The sequence below is a fragment of the Aythya ferina genome, assembly GCF_964211825.1.
Source record: "Aythya ferina genome assembly, chromosome: 3".
In the NCBI taxonomy this organism is placed as follows: Eukaryota; Metazoa; Chordata; class Aves; order Anseriformes; family Anatidae; genus Aythya; species Aythya ferina.
The window spans coordinates 93,473,619-93,497,341 of NC_140298.1; the positions used below are offsets into that span (position 1 = coordinate 93,473,619).

At 40.4% G+C, this 23,723-nt stretch overlaps 1 protein-coding gene across 5 annotated transcripts; it reads right to left on the minus strand.

Moving 5' to 3' along the window:
- Positions 1-612: 612 nt before the first annotated feature.
- Positions 613-23,662, minus strand: BEND6 (BEN domain containing 6). 5 transcript variants are annotated; one of them, XM_084515674.1, is made up of 11 exons: positions 23,533-23,662; positions 21,388-21,560; positions 14,559-14,661; positions 11,148-11,376; positions 10,898-11,043; positions 10,297-10,395; positions 9,783-9,960; positions 8,228-8,445; positions 6,814-7,006; positions 4,878-5,016; positions 613-2,219 (listed from the first exon to the last, which is right to left on the minus strand). In XM_084515674.1, exons 4-11 carry the CDS (start codon positions 11,341-11,343, stop codon positions 1,952-1,954), a joined length of 1,437 nt encoding a protein of 478 aa, XP_084371800.1. In that variant the 5' UTR covers positions 11,344-11,376; positions 14,559-14,661; positions 21,388-21,560; positions 23,533-23,662; the 3' UTR covers positions 613-1,951. The 5 variants fall into 5 exon arrangements, with proteins under 5 accessions (XP_084371800.1, XP_084371801.1, XP_084371799.1 ...); XM_084515675.1 differs by lacking the exon at positions 14,559-14,661 and adding an exon at positions 18,996-19,149; XM_084515673.1 differs by lacking the exon at positions 14,559-14,661.
- Positions 23,663-23,723: the final 61 nt, after the last annotated feature.

Sequence of the window (23,723 nt, forward strand, 5' to 3'; positions counted from 1 at the left end):
GCCTTCTCTGATGCAGATGTCCTCTATCACACATATCAGAAAAAAATTTGCAGCGTGACACACTTACACATCACCAATTAATTTTGATTTTACTGCAAAATTTGGGAGAAGGAGTATTAGACTGTTCTGCTTTCTCTCTCATTCTCTTACTTCTGTATTTTCTTACCTGTAATTAAAAGCTTGCTTGCTCCCTCTTTACCCTTTAGTTAAAAACAAAACAAAGAGATAGTAATATTTCATTTTATTTGATAGAAAGTTGCTTCAAAAATATGATTAAGTATATACATCCTTATATGCTGTACATACAGGTACATATACAAAATATACATAATAGCAAACATCCTCCCGTTACATTTTATGGATGGTAGTTAATAATGTGAGATAGAACTTACATCACATTGTCATACCTGCTTTCATCTTAACCCTATCTACAAGGAATTGATGGACATGAGAGATGAAAAAGGCTAGCAGATCGCTTCAGTCATACCCCATCCCATCCAGAAGTCTTCTCTACAGTGCATTTGATTATTGCCTTGTTCTAATGAAGGTAGTTTGCAGCACTTCCCTTCAGAGGTATTCAGCTGCAAAACTTGCCTTCAGATTCTTTTTTTCCTGGCATTAACCCCATTTCTAATTCTAGAAATCTTCCTCAAATAAAGCTAGTTTTTTTTTTTTTCTTTTTTTTAAATTTTTTTTCCCTTTTTTTCCCCCTCCATCTTGATTCATTAGTTGCTTGTTTGCCAAGTATATTTGCCATATAGATTTACCTGTTAGTACTCTCTGTTCTGGGAGAAATATCCTCAAGCGTGAAAGCTATAACCCCTATAACCCAAGTGTTCTCTCTAGCAGGACGCTGTAAAACTGGAATCAGTCAACAAGGAGGAAAAAAAGTACCACTCCTCCTCCACAGGCAATTACAGGGTGCATGACCGCCAGTTGTGCCCCTGGGACAAGTGGTATTAGAGAGCTCAAGAGGAATTGCCCAGCTGCTGGGGGATTTCTGGTACCAACCCCATAAGGAATGCTCTGCCTCTCCACCCACCCCCTAACCAAAGAGCAGCATACCAAAATCTAGACAGAGGGAGCAGAAGCTGGCATATCTGTCCTTTACTAGTTGCTTCCAAGAGATAATCCTCCATCCCTTGACTGGAGGGATCTGTCACCCTTACCCTCAGAACCTGATGTTCAGGGAAGAAAGCCACAGCTGCCAAACCAGAGTAGCAGCAGCAAAAGGGCTGGGAGAGAAGCCATGGCCTCCACAGGCTATCCTGGAGGACTCTTCCCTGAGCTAAGAAGAAACATGCCTTCTTTCATTGTCTTCTGGAGGTTAAAAAGGAGCTTCTTTCTTGCAGACATCTTGGGAAGTGCAGTTTCATTGCCCTGATAACATTTTATTCTTTCTAAATTAACAGCATCCTTAAATACCTAGAGTACTACTTCTTTTCTGTTCATGTGGCCCTGTGTTTTCCAGCCCTGTGCTGGTCATAGTTTTCATTCACTAGGATTTTTTTCTGCTCTGTTTTTATACCTCTGTATCTCTTTTGTATTAGTATGCAATAGCTTTCTCTAATTGGTAAAGCAGTTTTCCATCAGCTGTCAAGGTGAAAGCAAGGGAATTAAGGTTCCTCTTACAAATTCTTTTGGTGTTACTTTAAATAATATAGTGTTTTTCTAACTAAGGGGAACTCTTCTTGTATTCTTTGGATCAAGTTTATATTTTCTGAAATACAGTATAACATGCATATATTTAATAATATCTTAAAGATATTAATATGCCTTCATTTTTTTTCTATGCTGTGGGATTTTCACTCATTTGAGAAAAAGGTTCCCAGGCTTCTACTCTGCTTGCAGTACCTCTGTTCTCTGTTGCTAGGCCCCATAAATACTATTTCATTTTAATTTCATACTACTCCTTCGTCTCCATCGAAGAATTGGTACGAAGCACATCCTGTTACTCCTTATCCGAATTCCTGAGGTCCTGTCTGCAACCCTGGTTGGCAGAGGGCGCTGGTGAACTGCTGGAGAGATGAGGCTCCACCTTAGAAGAAGTGGGTTTGAAACGCTCCTGCTGACCTTCTGTGCTGGGAGGTGGAGGAGTCAGACGGCTGTGGCTCTGCTGAATTTGTGCAGCAGCAGCTGGTGAATCATCATCCTGCTGGTCTTGAGTGCTGGGAGGAACAGCTGAAGGGATGATGCCCTGAGGAGCAGCTGTTGAACCACTGTTGAGACAGTTCACAACTAAGCTTGCAATGTTACCATTCAACGTGCAGTGACTACTGGTCTTAGTTTCCAAGCAGCACAGTTTATTAGCTAGTTAACCAGTTTGCTTCATTTACACATTCCCTTTTCTTTGTTTTACCTCAGCCTCATGAAACTGAGATGATGATTTGTCTGTCTCAGATTTTAATCCTAATTCCTTCTCTCAAATCACACCTGTGTTCTGGGGAAAGGTAGAAGAGGTGAACCCACAACAGAGATCATAACTGCAGCATCACCAGGCTTTGATAGTTTATAATCAATTTGTTATTAACTTCTAAGTTGTTACTAAGGTCCTGCACAACAGGATTTTTTTCTTGAGGTGAAGCAAAGGTGGAACTGTGACACTGTGAGCACTTTTAAATTTTCCTAATTTTCTTGCAGAGGAAACCTGTGTCATCTGAGTGAAAGGAAAAACCACCATTACCTTGGGGACGATAGTGTTTAAATGCTTTTACAGTGAGGAAATTCTGAACACGTATAAAACTGCTCTATTATAAATGCATTCTAATAAAAGTCCATTGAAGAGAGACTATGCAAACAATATTCACATTGGTTTCAGTGGATATTGGGCTGAATTTTACATAAGCACGTATCAATGACAAAGACATTTCTATTTTAAGATATTATGTTTAAGCTGAAAAGGTCTTCAGGCAGTATGAAACAGCAACCCAGAACTGTATTTGTGCTAGCTCAAGATCCTCCTGCCATGACTAAGGAATACTGTGCCTGTACAGCATAAGACTCAGAAATTAGCAAAAATCATGGATTCATCTGATGAGGAGAAAGATCATATATATATTTAACATTTAATATTATCAGAGAAGATCAGGTCTGTCTTTCTATGCTGTTATTTTTACCACCCGTGTCAAGGACAGGGAAGAGCACTACAGTGAATCAATGCACACTGTATGCTACAAATGCAGAGGGCCTTTGTTTTGTAAGGTCTAGAAGAAAAACATTAACACACTCAACTTATTCTAGCCAGGCTGGTGTGTTTGTTTATTGTTACCAGCTAAGAAAACCCGTGTGTGTAGATTCTTCCTATAGATATGATCCGAGTATTTCTCTAGTAGTAATTCATAGACCACAGTAGTAATTAAAAAAACCAGACCACAGTAGTAATTTAAGTCCATGGAGCACTTCCAGGTGGCGTAGAGAGGAATTCTAATAGTGAAGCACTGCTACTTATCAAGCAATGGTGCTTGTAACAGTCAAATATCTTGTGTTTTGTTATGCAGTGTATTACAGTATAGTATATATTTGAAACACTTGTTATAACTAAACTAGGAAGAAGCAATGTATTAGTTTGGCATGGGAAGTCTAAGTAAGAACAAATCTGTTCTCCCTGATGTCTCACTGATTTTATTCTCTTGTTCTGTTCTTCACAGCATTCCTAGAACTCTCTCCACTCTGTTGTATATATACACATTATACATACACATACACACATGGAGACATATATATATACAATATAACATATACAGGATATTCTTCTCTGTAGTGGCTTAAGACGTGCACCATCATATTTCAGTATGAAGTTTTTAAACTAGTGAATATTTCCTTAAGGGGCTGGAGCATCTCTCATGCAAGGAGAGGTTGAGATAGCTGGGATTGCTCAGCCTAGACGGACAGGATCACCCTGAGCTCTCTCTGTACCTCATGGGAGGGTGTAGAGAAGATGGAGCCTCTTCTCAGTGGTGCCCAGTGACAGAACAAGAGGCAATGGGCACAAACTGAATCAGAGGAGGTTCTGGCTGAACAGTTTTTCACTGTGAGGGGTGACTGAGCACTGGCAGAGGTTGCCCAGAGTGGTGGTGGAGCATCCATCCTTGGGTATATATTCACAGCCCAACTGCAGACAGCTCCTAACAACCTGTCCTAGGCAACCCTGCATTGAGGAGCAGGGGTTTGACTAGAAAAATCTCCAGAGGTCCCTTCAAACTCCAATTATTGTATGCATGTTTCACATACATGGAAACAGAACTATGCTAATAGCTGACTTCACTGGCAGTAGGGATGAATGAATTGAGCAGTTTTAGACTAGTCTTGTTTGCATGGTGAAGTACATGTATGCCCAGAATAAAAGAGAGGTTATTAAATAATTCCTTACCCCAATAATTTAGACTCTTCTGTTGGTAAAAGAATGCTAATCCAGCTCTCCTACAGTAATTTTATCAGTACGAACTAAAGAGGTATGATTTTCTTTATCTTTACTTGTGGGCTAATTGAGGCACAACAGCTGACAAGAAAATGGAATTGCCTGGTCTCTGGAGAGACTACAGCAAATAGTAAAAAAGTAGATAATGTCAAATCTGAAATGGACATATTGATCAAAGTAAATCCATACATTTACTTCTGTCTTCTCCTCCTGTAATTTACTAGCCCTGTGCTTCTTTGCACAGAATGAACAACTTTTTTGTGCTGTAATGCCAAGCTGCACTGCTTCTTTATCACGTACTCTTTGTACAAGGCTATGAAAATACTTATTTGGCAATGCATATGTGAACACGCATCTTCATGATAATTTTAAGAGTGCTTTTAGGTTTTGTTATTACCAGGTAGCATATCGAATTCCACATTGCAGGCTACAACTTTAGTAGATATATTTTAAGACTTACCAAAAGCCATGCTTCTGAAAAGCACCTGAGTTAAGATCTTTGCCTAAAATTGGCTTCTTGGTGCAATTGTTCAGTTTTTGTCCCATCATTCGCCTAATTAAAGCATCATCTGTGTTTGGAAACAACTGTTTCGTGATGCCTGCAAAACAAAGAGATGACATATATGAGGCCTCCAAACCAGGGAGACCACAGAGGCATGATCTAAAATGCAGTTATCGCATCTTTGAAATTTCCAGCTATTTCTGCCTTAGCTTGTTACTTTTCTGTCTTTACTCACTACTTCATCAATTTTGTCAGCCCTTGCCTTTTTTCTCTGCCTTCTGTATGTTAAGCCTGTTCTTGGCATACTCAAGGAGAACCCCAGGAGAGATTTCTGCAATAAGTGTGTTTATCTTCTCTCTGTTGTTCTGTTTTTGATCAGAGAAGCCTATTCTTGTGTGTTCCCCTGCTTCTGAATCTTACAGGCTTTGTTCATTAATTTTGTATTTGCAGATAATGCCTCCTTCCCCTAAAATTTCCCTTCTGTTTTTCCTCTAGCTGCACGGTTAACTTTTTTTGAATGCAATGCTAACAGGGTTTAACATCAGGAATGAAATTTCTGCTCTTCTCCATTACCCTCACTTCCCTTGATTTTTTTCCCTTTCATTTAATTTTGAAGTTTTACAGTTTCTATCTTCTTTAACCGATCTCATCAGCTAAGTCTTTTTCTACAGTCCTAGAATTCCCAGACATTCCTTGTTTTTCTTCTTCTCCCCTATAATGTTGGCACTTCCCTGTTTGAACTCAAGAGGGTTCTCATTAGGGGAATTTGTTAGGGGAACCTAGCAAATTTCTTTGACTTCTCTGTTAAGCTCCCCTTCTTCACTGAACTCTCTTGCAGTATGCCATATTCCATGGTCTGATTATATTCCCTGTTTCTCTCCTCAGTTTTGCCTAGACCCCTCCCCAGAATCCACCTTCAGAGAAGTCACTAGTAGATCTTCTCATCCCAATAAATCTTTTTTATTTTTCTCATATTTTATTCTGAAATTGTCTCATCTTAACTCCTCAATATTTTCATCACCTTACACATTCTTTCCTTTTCTATTTTGCCTTTGGGACTTTTTCTCTAGGTAAGTTCTTAAGGAAAAGAGGTTTACACAACTGTAACATCAATACCCTATTGATAACCCTACTGATAGCTGGCCAGCTTTAACACAACTACACACAGGTTGATGAACTGAAAACAAGTTGGGGAGAAAACAGAGAACAGGGGTAGTAGTCCAAGGGAATTACCATGGGGAAGAGATTCTGGTGCAAGAGCTTGGGCTATGTTGTTAAGGTATTAAGCTACGGGCGTGAATCCAATAGAGATCAGGCTTCGTGTTCACAAAAGAGTTTTCTTTAAAGCTGCTACTTGCATCTGAGATGATTCTTTCCTATTCACCAAACATCATCTGCCTTAAACCTCAGCATAAAACAAATTTTGTTTGCTTCTCTGATCGCCGTTCCTGTCTCCTATACTTAGTGTCTCATTTTGCCTCAAGCACTATTTAAAATGTCAAAATTTATAATGTTCGATAACTTCAGAATATAGCAAACACTGTTTTAAATCTGATCCAAGTGTGTCCTCTCTGTGCCTTCCCTCTTCTCTATCTGTTATCACCATGCTCCACATTAGACCATTGCAGATTAGCTCTTCAATATCTAAAAAGTTTATTACTGTTCCTGAATGGTCACTTAAAATACAAAACTCACACAACAGAAACACCGGAACTTAGTATTTCACTGTCAGGATTTGTAACTGATGGGTTAAAAAACAAACATGGAGACAAAGAAGGAAATATAAAACAGCACACAACCTGAGTAGACCAGCTGTTAAGTATCAGTGCCCCTCCCTCAGAGAAAGCCCTCTGCCAAATCAGTGCCATATTAAGTAATGTTAATAAGTTATCACCTATGATTTCCTGAACTTCATTCTGATTCATAGCTGGTTTCGCTGCTTTATCCTTTGAAGAGGAGGATTTTGCACCTGTTAGGCTGTGCGTAGCCATGTACTCATGTGTGTAAAGTGCTTGCATCAAGTCATTTATAAACTTTTGAGGTTTGCTCTTGTTACAAAGTGCAATCTGCCACTTTTCGATCTTGAACTGGAAAACAAAATTGGTCATAGACATAACTATTGCAGTTCACTAGAAATATTAGATAGTATTATCTCTGAAATATTTTAAAAGCATATTTTCTTTCATAACAATTTCAGAAGCAATCCCTGCAGCTGTGCACTTGCGATCAATTTTTAAACTTGCATACCATTCATTGTTTGGAGCTGTACACATATATTGATTTTTAGTTTTTTTTTTTCAGAATGGAGCAGCCTAAGGACCCCTGATCACCCCTAAGCAGTCCTTACTACTCCCTAGTAGAGACAGGCCATTTTCAGACATACCTAAATCCTTCTGCTTGCACTCCATGCAGGCTGGATGTGGTCCAGTTCTGTCCTGGAATCTGTGTAGCCTCAGGAGCACAGCAATATGCCTAAACTAATATTTCTGCCTCTGAACAGACATGCCCTAAGAACTGTGACATCTGGTCCTAGGCTTTGAGAGTGATTTCAGCACACCACGGTTCTACATCCAAAATATTTGAACTCTCCTAATGTGCAATTTTGAGTCACCTCTATCAAAGTAAGGCTAGATTGCTTAGAAATTTTGGTCTTTATATTTCTTTGGCTAGGTCAGATTTTGTGTATTGCAATATCTAGTCAAAGCATCGTACCTTGATAATTCTTAATAGAATACTTTGGTTTTCTGAGACCCCAGTAACTATACTTTTGATTAGGTCTTCATATTTTTCCTGTACAGCCTCTGACCTCGGATTTCTCATTTATGCTCTGCTATAATTATGGAGAACAAGAGGTCATCTTCATTCAGAAACTATGTATATGTGTATTTCTGCTTAATTGTTGGCCAGCTTCAGGAACAAGAACAGAAACATACAATTCTCCACTTGCCTATTAACAGTTTAAGCAGATTGCTGCCATTTTTCTTAGATTACCTCTAAAACACTACCGCTCCCTTTTGGAATCCAAAACATTAGTCTGGAAGTTACCCCTGGATCTCAGTATTTAACTCATGAATCCACAGATGTGCAAAGCCACTGAAATCAGTTTGAGAGTGTACCAGCATGCTGAATTAAGCCTAGTGGTTCTCTTGCTAAGAGCCTTCTGTACAACAGGAGCTCGTTAATCACGTTAACAACTGGATCATGATAAAAATGACTTTTATTGATGCTTATTTTCATTATACTGTAACAGTAAAATTTGTACTATATTGAGATTTACTTTTTATGCCTGAAATTATCTTTAAACTGACCTGTTTTTCAGTCTGTTGCTCCTCATCTTCTCCATTCAAAGTTATTGGTGAGCTGGAGTTACTATGCATAGCTGCGTATGTATCTGCTAAAGAACTGTTAGACGCTTTCCAAACAGCATGTGAATGAAGACTAGATGTAGATGTTGTCACTCCCCCTTTGAGCAGTGCTTCAGCCATTCCTACCAGTTCCTCAAAATGAGTGACTGCCTGTGGCAACACTGAAATCAAATGGAAAGTGATGGGTAAAATAGTAATTAAAGCTTTCAGTCCCCACCCATGAAGATCTGGCCTCTGCTTTTAGAATATGATCGACCGGTTCTCTGCAAGGCTGAGAGGAACCATTCATTTATTTCCATCAGGGCACTAAGCTTGCTATTTTTTTTCTCTTTTTGTTTGCAATCTCTACAAGTCTGTAAAGCTACTGAATATAGGCCACAAAATGGTATGTCTAATATTTGCATGCTTGTTTCAAAGGAGTCATGTAGACTGCATAGATTTTTTCCCCCTCTTTTATTCTACAGAAAACATATTTTCTAAAGCCCTTTCTCTGAAAAAATATTTGTTTTTAAATAGAAACTTTTATTTAGTTCATTAAGAAGAATCAATTCAGCAGAGCAAAAAAGGATGCAAGGGATAAAGAATCAGCAAGATACAGAATCACTAAATTATTTTAAGACTGTAAAAGACTAACAAAACTGCTTAAGATGCAAAGGAAATGGTATAAATATAGAAGGAAAGTTGTCAGATGTTAATAGAATATTTAATATTCAGAAAAGTGGAGAAGAATGATTCAAGTCAAGGTGAATAACACATGCAACACATTCAGGTGGGCAATGAAACTGATAAGCACTCACAAAATTGTATGACAAATAAAAAAAAAGAGATATTAGGCAGTCTAAGGATGCTATAATGCATTGACATAGGAAGCAGAAAGCCCTCTTTAAACCTTATTCATCCACTAACGGTTTGAAACTTCAGAGTCTGTCTTTGCTGTCCCAGAGTAAGGGACAAGAACAAGTAAGAGGTGCTTCAAATATGATCACCAAGTGATTAAAGTTTCATTTATAGAAAGACAAAATGTCTCGACTCTGGGATAGGACACAATTTTTTGTACCTAGAATGAACTCAGTTTATCAATAATGAGGAATTTCCAATGTAGTTGGAAATGTATTATTCCAGAACACAGAAAATCTCAGGAGAGCAATAAAAAATCCTTAATAAATGATGTTAGTTGGAGTGGTCAATGGAGTATTTGAGTTTAGATGATGGCTATACATGGCACACAGAAAGGTTCTCTTGGCAACAACTGACAGGAGTTACATTTTTCCATTTCTAACTCTATGATTGCATGGCCTCCACGCAGGCTAGTTTTTTCTAAGTGCTGCTGGAACTGAAGGCTGCTATGTATCAAAGACTGTGGTGATAATCGTAGGCCTTGATCATGTCAGGAGCTTGAGCATCCATAATTCCCACCCAAATAGCCTCCTATAAATCAAGCTTTTCATGACCTTCAGGCTTTCCTCTTAAAAAAAAAAAAAAAATCCCCTGACTTTACCTTGAAGCATTACCAGGGACTGCCTTAGGCGGCAGTTTTCTCTCATGGTGTCTGTCAGCTTTCTCTTGAGACTTTTTATTTTGGCACACAGTTCTACCTTGGATAGTTGAAATAAAGGCTCTTCATCATCACTGCTGCTTTCACTGTACAGAAAGTTGCTTCCTGAATATGGTTCTCTCTGAAAGAAACAGAACATGCTATCTACAGCAACAACAACATAAAAATAAAGCATTGAACCCACCATTAAAATATCTACCTAAAAGAGAGTATTCCATTTGTACACAGAATGTATAAACAGACTTGGTGCACTGTAATAATAATTGTTACTGAACATAAACATTACCATTCCTATTAAATTTCAAAACGAAATGTCAAAGCAATACATAACTGTTATGTACTTCCATGTTCTCTATTCACCCATTTTCTAATGTGGTTTTAGAACTATTAACTTTACTAAAACATTTCCGTTTGCTTTTCCTTAATAGATTAAAATTGCTGAAGATGAGATGTTTACCTGTTTGTTAATTAAAGATGTTTCAAGTTGACTGAGGATGTTGGCAGGGGCAGATGCCTGAAATGATTTCTTTCTTTTTATATGCTTCATCATCTTCTCCTGTAAACAAGAGTATAATAGCATCTTTGCATTCGCATGGAGACTTTCATTGTAATATCTCAAGGCATGCTATAAACTTCTATTCACTCTGCATGTAACACTCACAGTTAGTATTTACGGAAAAATAAATCCCAATGAAAAGTTAATAATACGTGCTTTCTTTTCCCGCATTTTGTCACTGTAGATCTCAGGATAACACAAAACCTGGTCCCTACTTTGCTTACACAGTGGTCAGACATCCATCCCCTGGGAGAAAACGTAGTGGGGCTATACAGCACCCGAAGACTTGAATAATACTTTTCTCGCTGAACAGCAAAGAAGAAAATCCATTGGCCTGATTAATCTGACAGGTTATCATGCTGAGGTATCACATGAAGACTGCCTTTATTCCTACCATTACTATTGGCATTTAGTGCATTATACTATGAAGAATCAATATTTACGGTCTATTTCATTACACGACGAGCATACCAATCTCAGGCACACAAAAGCAGAAACTCACCTGTTCTTTATCCAGGTCACTGTCTTCACTTTCTGAGAAAATCATTTCTATTCTCTTCCTCTTGCCTTTTCCAACAACTTGTATTTTTGTAATTTCATCTGCTTGTAATATCTTTTGCATCATTTCCACCAACTCTTGGGGGTCATCTGAAGCAAAGATAAAAAAGGCCAAAGCAAAGCAAATGATGTAGCAATACTTTACAACTAGATTAAAATCTCCTATCAGTCAAATACTCTGCAACTGCACTTACCACTCATGTACACAACCTTCACTAGGTGCTTTTCTGTCTTTCTTTCTCCCACAGGCCAGTTTACTAGCACGTGCTCATTTGGTTTCAGGAGTCTTTCTAGTTCACTGTCATCACTGGGAAGATCCTGAATCCACGAAGTCTCTCCAATTTGGAGCGAGTTGTCATTTACAAAATCAAACAGCGTGAATTTTTTCATTGTTAAATGGTTTTCTTGTCACACAGACACAACCTGCAGGACATCATAGGAAAAACAGCTGTTACTGTGTCATCCCACAGGAATGTTAGAAGAATACTTTAAAAAGTCTCCCCAAAACCATTTATTCCTGGATTTTGATATTTATCTTGTATGAAAACATCTTGGGTAAGGAAGTGAAAACTAGCCAAACGTCATGTTTTATCTCCCCTGAAAGATGGGAGATGGTCTGCTCTGTACATTAACATAAGTGAAATAATTATCTCCCAAAATATGCACAGAAAACATCTTTTTCTCACAGAACAATCGTTTCTATAATACTACCATGTCTAATCCATCTCCTGCCCATGATCTCTATTACCACATTTGCCCCAACAAGCTTTCAGTGTCAGTGAACCCTCAGCATCAGACTAAAAGATACAGGTATGATAAAAACTTCACCTAGGGTGAGGGAAAGCACTCACTCTACGTGCTATTAAAAGGGATGCGTGACTTCCAGGACTGCATTAATCATCCTGAGGGCACTGAGATCTACAATTGTGGCCCCATAAAAAACAGCCTAGAACAACCCAGGACAACAGACTGGATGAGGGATGACACATTCTGGCAGTGGAAAACTTGATGAACAGAAGAAATGACAGGCTGAGGACTGGAAGTGAGCCGGGCTGCTTCATGAAGAGGAACAGCAACAAAGAAAACCCAGACCCAAATACACAGATAAATCCTTCGCTTATGTGAGATAATATTGTAAAGCAAAGGACCACTTTAATACCTTTTAAAGCACCGAAGTTGTACACAGAGAGAAGGAAACAAGTAATACTGTGTGTTTTATTTTTCTAATTAAGCTGATACGCCTTACATGAAAGTGTGAAATGTAATATACGTTCTTAAACTCTACTGAAAATGTGATCAGTTCATGTAAGTGCTTCCATTATGCTCGGAGAAGATATTTGCTACTTGAAAATTCTTAAAACGGATAAAACCAATAAATAGAAAAACAGATTTTGTCAAGCCTTGGCCTTCTTTCCGACAAACATATGATTTGGCCTGTCAGTTCACAGGGGTGAAATAATTTTGTAGAGCTGCAAACTCATGAATTCCCAGATGTGACAGTGGGATTCGTGATTTACTTGGCCTCAATCAGTCGGAAGCAAATCTAGCGCCTCACGCAGAGGCTGTCAAAAAGGTAACTCGGAGCTAGGAGAGGAGAATTACATGGGGCTGTCGTGTCAAAGTGAGAAAATCTGGCTGCAGTGCTGGAGGAAGCAATGTCAATTCATCTGCAGAAGCCCAGCTTACCACTATTCGCCATGTCTGTGCTAAGCCTCCAAAAAGCTGGCTTTTCACACAGGTGAACTTGTTAATTTGCACAAGACAACCGTGCTCTTGTCACCATGTTTACCGATACAATGAGGTAAGCAGCATAAGAAATCGCCCTTAAAAAGGAGAATATTAAATCTCACTTTTCTGCAGAACGTGTAGAGTACGATTGCAGTAGGATTGTTAAGTACTGAACTGCTAAAAAAAAGGAGACTGTTCGCAGGAATTCACGTTAATTTTCTTTAAAGAAAAAATCCATGCCATGTAAATCCTGGAGGGGAGACAGCCTGAATATCTATGCCTAACATGAATCACTGGAGGCCTAATTCTGCCACTTATCCATGCTGGGTGGATCCTCGCCCCACAGAAAGGAGTCATTCAAATGAATAAATGCACAGATGCAGCACGAGCCAAAGGAAGAGAAGTTCCAGCACTGACTTCAATAGGTAAGATCCAAAACGAAATGGCATGTTTGTTCAAACAGCAACATACCAGATTTAAAATAACCCATACATGCAATCACATTGAACATCAGTATTTTTCCTTCTTTTTCAAACTGCTCATGCAGCACAAAGATGTTGACATCTAGAATCAGAGGGCAGACACAGCTGATAGCCCTTTACCCCTGATCAAGCCAGCACAACAATCCCCATCACCCAACTTTTCAATTTTCAAATGAAATACTTCGAGCTTTCCTGTTTGGCCCTTGACAATCCTGAGCTATTTCATTGCTCTCCTAGAAGCCCACATAATGCTCACAGAGTTGTAGCAAAGTTAGAGCTGCCAGTGTGCCAAGATTAACAGCTGATATTAATCTGCTAACCTGTATTTTTTAACATTTCCCTGCTGTCAGGCTGTGTCTCTGTGGTGTCCCTCATTTTGTACTCAGCCCAATACTCTGATGTTTGTGGTCTGTGCATGTGCAGGTTACCAAGTCAGCCAGATAAGCACCAAACACACAAGGGATTCAAAGCATGGAAGAGCAGTGATGATTCCCCAAAGCCCTGGAGCTATTCACATGCACACGGTGACCACTGAGCACGTTGGTAGGAAGTCTTAACAGTTTTCAGGAGGTATTGGACTCACGTAAGTTATACAGCTTAGTAAGGTCAATGGATATGTCGACTTCTGGATGTTCAGAGCCCACAACAGCAGCATGGGGTGGCTGGTAGATGCTGCGAGGCATATGGCCAGTGAAATCCCTCTCAGTCTTTACACCAGATAAGCTATCCAAGGTGGAGGAAAAGAGAGGTGTGCATGTCCCTGAAGCATCTGGATCCATGAAAAGAGCTCCAGGGCACGATGGCAAGACAAAGAGGAAGAGCTGACAAATCCAGCCCGCTAGTCAAAGCTAGGGAGAAGTTTTACCTCGGTCCTTGCAGGATGCAGAGCTCAGCGATTTGTCTGCATGATCTATAAAGCTCTTCTGAGCTGTCAAGATTCTTGCCTGTGGTGGGAGGGTGTACTAGTAAACAGCTAAACTGATTTCACTGGGAGTCTTAACAGCTGCCAAGTTAAAATATAAGCTACATACGATGCTGAGAGAAATTAGGAAAGGATTTCACAGAGTCATGGGAGGAGGGATGGGACCAATCCATCCCTGCAGCTCCTGAAAGGAGTCAGAAAACTTCCCGGCACCTTTATGAGGCTTCTGCTCAGACCTGTTGTTGCAATATTTGGTTGTTAGTACTTTTCTATGATGAAGCATGGCTTCAGCTCCCTCAATATACATTAATCAAACTATATCTTTTCCCAGAATTTATTGTGACAACTCATGGGCCCTAGGGATAATATCTAGCCGTCTGCTGGCATCATCTCCAGCCTGTGATTAAAGGGAATGGAAAGGTAGAACAAAATGTCTCTAATGAAGGAAAGGAACAGTAAAATACATCACTTACTGGAGAAGTCCGGCAGTGTTTTCTCACCCTGTCCTCTCACTGGAGTCAATGTGAACCTTGCTTGAGTAAGGACTGCCGCAGATTCCTCCCTCTAAAACACGTCCTTTACCAGAACAGATTAAAGGCAAAATATACTGTATCACCACAGGGAAAAAAATAAAAAAAATCTGTGGAGTGGGATTAATCTCACTGAACTTTTACTACCTTGAAAATGAGAGGCTGTCTAGCCACGCTTGGCTCTCTTCTGTCACTGCAGAAAGAGAGGTGATTCATCTTGCCCCAAGACACATCTCAGAGAGCCGATGACTTACTGTCTGTGGGAGCCCATTCCTCTCCGCTGACTACTCAGTGACCATACCATGTCTCCTTACAGAAGCTGCTTGGGCCCAGCCCCTCCTATATTCACTTTTCCTACTTTTGAAGCTGCAGGATAGATTCCGGTAGAACTCCTGATATACGGAGCTACGAGGACGAAGAATGAAGTCTGCGGAAGTGTATCTGGTTCTCTCTTTTAAATCCTTCTTACACAGTTCTACCAGTCATCAAGTAAGATTTCTGACACTGGGCGCTTTGTTCAGCGGTTTAATTGGAAGATACTTAATCGTTCGCAGACAATTGTTCGCCCAGCGCATTAAGCCACTAACCACAGAGATAGAATTACATGACCTTTGAAAGCCACTTGTGTTTAAGTTGCCCAGTTCTGCTGTGTTCTCCATTTGAAAACGCCAGCTCTTTATTTGAGAAGTACTGAAATACCAACTTATGATTTATCGCTGTTCTAAGACGTAAATCTGACCTCACTTTTTCTAAAACCAAGGAATGTGTAGAAGAAAAAAAAGGAAAAGGAGGAAGCCATTTAATTTTAGAGCTCTGCAGATGAAACATTAATTGGACTTAATTTTTACAAACATGTTAATAGCTCACACTCAGCGCAGATGCCACAAATTTGCAGACAGGATATTGTTGCTAAGCAACCCAAAAAGCCAGAACAACAACAAAAATACCCACAAGAGTCATTTAAAGACATATCTCACCCTTTGACTGACATAGTCTGTTCCATTCAGCTTGAGAGTTGGCAGATGGCATGCTGAGATCATTATTTCTCTTCCCTTTCAGCAAACGCAGTGTAAAGTATTACAAATTTACACCATGAGATTGTAGGCCTACTCGATGGGTCTGATTCTGCTGGGGCTTAAAATAAAAGCTTTGCCACTAATTTTAGCAAAACAAGGAACTGTACCACAACTGTGCAAACACGGTTCCATAATAAAGTACTGACATTTTATATCACCTACCCTCTAAGTCCACACTTTGACAATCCCAGTTTTTCTTAGAGAATAAAAAAAAAGAACATCACAACTCTTTACTGGACTAGAAAATCATCCCTGTCACACAAAATTATTTATTTTACTTCTGCACGATTAGTAGCAGTATCAAATTTGGGCTGAGTTACTTGGATTACTGCATTTCATGCTGAACTTGCCAGGACATTAAACACAATGCTGATACAAAACTCTTGGGCTACACTAATGTGTCAGAATTCCTGGTTCTCCACAACAAATTTATGAGGGAAAATATTACCTTATTTAAATACATTATACGCCCTTTTGTAGGTTCAGATCTTATTCCCCTGAAACCGATGGAAGATTTCAGTGGAAACAGACAGCGTCAGAAAAATGCAGAAGTGTTTTTATTGCTCAAAATATTTCAACTGTGGTATCTTAGTCATTTCAGGGGAAAGTATGACTTAAAAGCACAAATGCAGAGTACAGATTTTCTTGTCATCAATACGACTCTGTTCCAAATTCAGCTGGAAATCTTGGGGAGCATCTGTAGGATCACTGCTGTAGCTGTCAAGTTTGTAAGTGCACGGAAATGACCCCACTTGTCTTCCACTACCAGGAAGGATAAAGCTACATGATTCTTAGTACTAACAGCTCACTTCCTGCCTGTAGATCATTACCCTCACAAACCAAGCCAAGGAATAACCTCAGATACTTTTCTAAGAAGCGATGGGATTTGTAGTTCAGCAACATCTGGCCTTATTTACATAGCTTGTCTCCTTGACTTCAAAGCCTCATCAGCACTTGCAATCCACATGATTACATGCAGAATTTGGCGTGTATCTTGTCCCAAAAGCTAAAATCCATAGGTTTGGTCCACAGAATTCATAAAGCAATTATTATTTTTCATAGTAGCATCCTTCATGCTGTGAGCTTTAGCAACCTGCAAGTTCTTTAAAATAATATCAACACCCAAATATGCCAAAGATCTTCATAGGACTGTAGCTTAAATTACAAGTTTGAAGAAGTTGATTGGAAATGTTCTAATTTCCACATCAAATCATGTACTCTTCTTGTGTAATACTGAGTGACAGTAAAAGAAGAATTATGAATTTAGTGAACAGATATATTTAATATCTCTAGGAATACCTAACTTTAGTTCTAACTGATAATTTCCTCAGCTAACACTGAAACATGGTGTTGATTTTACTAAGTTTCAGGACAGCAACCTGAGATCATTATTGGGCTTTTAGGACAGGAATCAGTTGCTGACATGTGCAGTTATGGGTGCACTGGGTATCTAAGTTTTCATTGTAATCAGAGGAAATTTAGAGACCAATTTGGCTGCCTAAACATAGGTGTCTAGTGCCAGTGTCCTGAGCTGTTCTGCTTGGCCTTCAGCAGCTACTCCGGCTGTGCTAATCTCCCATAGGTCTCTCCTCACAACTGCCATCCCTTTGTGGATACCTCAGTGCAGAGAACCTCCATCAGTCAGAAGAGTCAAGACCCTATTGAATACAATCAAAGCTATGTGGAGGGCAATTCAGCTCATTTCAGATGCTCTAAAGGCCCAAGCCAGTTGCCTAAAAATAAATTAATGGTGCTAAGTATCACAAACTGTTATGCCTGTCCTCTGAGTGCCCCTTCTTATGGGGGCATACCTCACATAGGGCCAGGACCCTGTTCCAGGCTCATGAGGACAGTTACTAACTCCAGGTATCTTAAATGGCATTAAATGTAAAAATTTAGGGAAAATAATTATGCTCTGGGCTTCAGTGATTGAGCCAAGCTTAAATAGGAGCTTAGATACCTCACCTGCTTGTAACCTGCTTCATGAACTGAATCACCCCATCCATGAAAGATCCACATAAAAATAGCAAGATGCCAAATAAGATGCAGGGAGTTGCCTTAATTCTCCATCATGGATTAGTATCTTTATTAGATAGCTATTTCACAGCTGACAGTTGGAAAACTAGCACCCACTTTCACTTGCTTCTTCACAGACACCATGCACAGCAAAATGTACTCATATACAGACCAACAAAAATAGCCTATTTATTGAACTGCAGGAGATACCTAAGCTACTGGAATTTGAATAGTCACGTGAAAGCTCTCTCCATGCAAGTTAATATATCCAAACTCTTAGATGTAGTAATTAGTCTGGGAGGAGAAACAAATCAGCACGGATCTATAGAGTTCAACAGCTGGCCTTTCTCGTGATTTGGCTTGGGTAATTCAACGTAATGCATCTTAACAGCTCCCAAATGATGAAGGTTAAAGAGGAGCAATGTATTTACTTATTTTGTCTAAATACATTTATGGGAAGCTGATGTCATCGGGGGAAATCTGACCACACGCAGATCTGTGCAGAGGTACAAAAACTGTGCACTTGCTCTGTGTGTCAGCCAAGCAGGCAAATACTATTTTCTTAATGTATTCTGAAGAGATGTGTAAAAGGCTGAAAAAAAAAATCAGAAGTACTTTTCATATGCAACTAATGCAGTTTCAAATGGGATTTGTTCAAAGAAACCCACTGGTGATCCAATGTGAGAGTCTGTAAGAGAAGGCATCTGATTTTTTTTTGGTGGCATAAGATATCTTGTATCTCTTGATAAACTGTGCTGCCCCAAAGCGGTACTATCAACGATCAACTTCAACTATCAAACTTCAACTATAACAGCACAGAAGTGAAAAAACATCTGGAAATTCCAAGCCTGATCTTGGGTCAGTATTTAATACTCCAGTGGCATCTTAACTCTCCCTAGTCAAACGTCTTTATTGGCTATCATAGGTGAGTGGTGATAGATTAGAAGTCATGCCTAATAATACTCAAAATACTTGCTATTTTACTCCAAAGCTCTTACTCAGTCTCTCTGGTTTTGCTACGTACTAGTAGGAGGGAATTAAATTGATAATCTCCTGTTAAAATATAAATCCTTATTGCTATTAAAGGTCATGAGCTAGAACAAGAGACACCTATGTTGTCCTCTTACTCCAGGGAATATTACTGCAACCAAGATTAGTTCTGAATGCACTTAGGAGAATTTATGGGAAGGTATTTTCCCTGCGAGGATAAAAACCTTAGACCTTATTGTATCTATTTTTCCCCTCCTGTAAAATTAAACGTCGTTTTGGCACTCGCAGTTCAACCTACCTTTAGAAATTAAGGCAACAGTGGAAAGACCAATACTGTATATTGGTCTGAAGGAATCCTTAAGCAACTTCCAATTATATACATAATACTAATGAGGTGCAATTCCCTCTGGGATGCAAGGCCATATTCAGATTGACAACTGCTACATTAGACACTGCCAAAAATGAACAGAGAACAAATTTTAACCAAGGACAAACGGGCAAACCACTGCTGTAATGAAAAAAAAAGAAAAGCCATAGGAGCTTTAGCAGTATATTTCCATCTAGGCTCAAGATCAGCTTGTCTGTCTGCAAAGTCAATTTATGCCCAGAGAATTTCTGCCAGCATTTTTCCAGCAATGCTCTATGCTGTGAGTTCACAACTGCATAGCTCCTACACCACGTGATTTACAGTCAGTCCAATAAACAGAGGGGATCAAAATATCCAAGTTGTGTGAGCTAATGAACCTACGAAAGAAGAACAATTACCTCAGCATACATAAAGGAGACAGGTATTTGGTTTTCCATCGTCACCTGAAACACCTAAAACTGCAAAATTTTCCAGTTGTGTCTGGGGTCTGGTCTGCAGCACTTGAATCAAACAGCTTGGTCTTGTGTGGACACTATATCACTTGCAGTTTAGTTTCTCTTTCCAAAGGATTTGAAGCAATAATATGTATTTACCTAACTTTTGAGGATATTGCAAGAATTAACTGATGTGCCATTGAAATATATGACGCATTGCATGGAGCAAACAATTTAACTCGTTTGGCAGAACAAAGATTTGCAATAACCTTGATAAACTTAGAGCATACCATTTCATATAACGGATTTTTGAAACCTGATGCTTTTATCAAGCTGGAGATTATTACTCTTTCAGCTGAAAAATGTATTTTATTAGATTTAATCATCTACCAGGAGCTCCCAAAACATATTCTCATACATCATACTAAAACTGATAGAGAGCACACTGAGGACAGTATGTGACCCGTGAACTACAATGCTGAGAGGAAATGTCAATTATGTCTTTGAATTAAGTTGCTAACACCCAGACACTACAGTACTTTATTTACTTAGGTTGCTTCTAGGTTCCTGCTTGATTAGGAAAAAAAATAAATATTTTGTTAAGAAGTATTACATGATTAGAGAATCCTTCTAACCAGTTAAGTAGTCATTTAAGCAGAACATTTTACTTAATTATAATTAAGTAGTAGAAACACAGTCTTTAAAGCACATCTACATACTGGTGAAAGGAACGACCTTACTCTTTCACTGACTTACTCAGCTAAAAATTTTACTTTTTTGCTACTCTTCCAAAATCGTATCTTGTATAAACTCCTGTTCTTATGTCCATACCACCAGATCTCACATGTGACTTTCCTTTGGCCCACTGATACAGGGAGTCTTGTAATTGTAAAATGAGGTGCACACAGCCTGAACCTGCAGGATCAGAGAGGTGCCTTCTCAGAGATGTTAAGTGCCCTTGAACTCCACAGCTCACATCGCAGGAGGTCAGATCTTTGTTGATGTGGGTTCTCCATTCAAAATGCTGTGATATTTTCATTTTTTTCGTCCTTTCAGCCCAACCCACTGTACTCAGCTACGGTTTTTAGTTTCTTTTCGTTTCTAAGAGCTGCTGCACCTCATGTAAATTATTGAGGTATATCTACTAGTCCACAGATTGCATTGCAATTCTGCATACTGGGCAACGGTGAGGGAAGAAAATATCCCTGCTGTCAGCATTAGCAAGACTGTTAAGTCAGGTCAGGCTATCATGAGACTGGGTGAGAGAATACTTCAGGTCAATACTGACTTGTTTCCCTGCAGGAAGGCTGCCGTTGCTGTATCACATTCCCTGCTCAGCTCTTCCATTATACTGGAGAATTTTGATGTACAGGTTGCTGCTCCCTTGCTTCCTACAACATTGTAAAATAAGGTAAGAAGCTGCACTGTGGAGTGACTGCAACCTGAGGAATGTCCTCCTGTCCTGCCCTGTCCCCTCTCACTGCAAATGTTTGTGGGTCACCTCTTTGTGGAGCCTCTGCTGCCCAAGCAGGTATCGCTGCTTCCTCCCTCAATGCTGCTCAAAGGAAAGGTTTCTTCCAAGCTGCCTGCTGCAAACTGCAGCTCTGTCTGTGACTTTGTGGCTGGCTGCTCCGCTGCTCTATCAGCCCTACCAAAACAAGCATCCACAGGATGCTACCTCCCACCTTCTCACATCTCTGCAAAAGCGCAGCCACATCATGCACACCCTGAAATAGCAGGAGTAGTACCCCTTACTGATTGATTTCAGGGTCAAAGTCTGTAAGATCCCTCCAAACTCGCTTCAGCCTCTCAACAACTCAGATCTCTTTTCTGACCTGCCTTCCCTCACCACATATTCTTGCCACAAATAGTCTTAAAAACTTGGTTACCTTATTTCACTTCCTCTTCTCTGAAACAGCTTCCTATTCACCTCCGGGATTCTCCTTCTGAGGTCAAATCTCAGCTGAGAGCCAACAGCTTTCTTTTAACCTTCTCTCTTCATTCCTTTTCTCTTCTCTGTTTCTCATTCTTAAGATTTATGAAAAATTTCCTGAAAAACATTCTATAAAGGAGCTTATATTAAAAAAAAAACCACCATACATATAAAACTTATTATAATTACTCTTTTTTACTATTTGGAATAGCCTAGCTGCATATTGTTTGCTTATTTTTAACATGAAATCACTTCATCTACTTAAACTGTATTCACCACGGAAGTAACATTTTAACCACACTCCCCATACCCACAGCATTTATAAAAAAAAAAAAGAAAAGAATAGTAATGAGCATAAAGAAAGCCATAGCAGCAGTTTCATATGCATGAGACCATTGACTCAGAAGCCTAGAGCAGTAGCTTGCTGAAAAAAATCACACGTCAGCATTTCTTGTACTAAACGGTATTCTCTTCAGAATCTGAAAAAAAATTAAGCTGTTGTCAAGTAATTTATCATAGCCTTTTGGCAAATTGTTACCCTCTGGACACCAGTGCACCTTAAGTCTTAGAAAGGAAAAGCTGTAAACCTTCAACAAGCAGGGTGACTAATTACAGATCTGTCACTACTCTAAATGTTGTTCTTGGATAACTGCATAGAAAAGGTGAATTCTGCAGATAATTCCCTGAGTTCTCTGCAGTTTACTGTGCAGCCACCTCTATGTTATGTTTTTTGGAATACCTCCTTATGAAATATAAACCAGTGCAGAGCGAGAGGTGCTGAAAAGTTTCTTGTCCCTGCAATAGACTGCAGCGAGACACTGCAGCAAGGCTCCGCGCCGCTGGGAAGATCACTCCGATTCGCTTCATGTTCCAGCGAGGTGACACGAAGCGGTTTAATAATCTCCAGGTAATCTGCATTAAAACCATTTTACTGCAGTGTACTGCGGTATTAGGAGAGCTCGGTATCGCGTCACATGACACAACACAACCTCACAGCATTTGTGAAGGAAAGAAAGCTTTAAATCAAAAGCTGCCATACAGCAACTTCCCATGCTACCAAGTCAGATGACAGCCTGTTCCGTCTCAATATGTCGGTGGATGCTATAAAATGGGACAAGATTCCTGGAATAAAGCACTGCAGACCCAAAAACAAGGCTGTTTTGTTTCTTTCTTAAAGTAGCCACCAGAGCTGGCATCACGGGGAATCTCCCCCCAAAGAGGCTTTCCCTGACATTTAGGATAAGGAGTCACAGTGACATTCCTTCAGCGATACGGGAAATTTAGCAATACACGGATCATCTTTTTCCCATTCTTATTTAAGCTACCACAGACGCGCATCCCTCTCTCCCTGCCCTTCCTGCTTGCGTATTTTGCCATTTAAATTCGGATATATGCTTCCATACATCTTTTACGGCCATCCTATAAAGCAGAAACATCCCAATGTTATCCCGTATGCTTCCATGTATGCTTTATGGCCGTCCGATAAGCAGAAACACCCCAATGTTATCCCAATGTTTGCACAGAGATTTTCATTATTTCTGTCCAGCTTCAGATCCGCTCCTCCCGCGCTCCCATCCAAGAGGCACGAAAGGTGCACGAATCTTGCCACAAATCGACCTTAACTTTTTATTATTATTATTTTGTACACTGCTGTAGTGTGGAGCACCCCGGAGGTGCTTTCAGAGGGTAAAAAATTTTAATTTTTTCATCTTTTTTTGCAGGGAGCAGCGGGACGCGGGGGCCCCATCTCCTCCTGAAAGCCGGCGGGGGGCGGGAGGGGGGCGACCTCGGGGGGTCCCCCCGGGGCTGGAGGGGGGTTAGGGGGACACCGAGGGGCTCGCTGCCGAAACCCCAGCCCCAAGCAGAGGGACACCGAGAGACCCCAGCGCCTCACGGGGGGCACCTCGCAGCCAGCCCGCGGGGGGACCCGGCGCAGTTAGCCCTCAGCACGCCATCACCTGTTCGCGACGGCTCCTTCCCCTCACGGAGGAGGGCCGGGGGGCTCCCCTCTCCCCACCGAGGGCCGGGCTGAAGCCGGGCCGAAGCCGAGGTGACACCGAGCCGGTGTGAAGCCTCCCCCCCACCCCTCCACCCCCGGTACCTCGCCGCGGCCATTTTCCGCCTCCCTCTGCAGCGGCTCCAGCGCGTGATGTCAGCGGCCGGCCCCGAGTCCCAGCCGCGCCGGCGGGGCTGTGAGGTGCCCCTTTCCTTCCTCCTCCTCCTCCTCCTCCTCCTCCTCCCTCCCTGCAGGCACCCTCCTCCTCCTCTTCCTCCTCCTCCTCCTCCTCCTCC

Bases quoted from the DNA above. Each gene is read 5' to 3' on its own strand.
- BEND6 (XM_084515673.1), bottom strand. From the start codon at position 11,343: ATGAAAAAATTCACGCTGTTTGATTTTGTAAATGACAACTCGCTCCAA. The intron at 8,446-9,782 runs GTAAAGTCAGGG...ATTTGATTTCAG, and splicing joins GTCCCTGGTAATGCTTCAAG to TGTTGCCACAGGCAGTCACT. The intron at 7,007-8,227 runs GTCAGTTTAAAG...TTTGTTTTCCAG, and splicing joins AGCAACAGACTGAAAAACAG to TTCAAGATCGAAAAGTGGCA.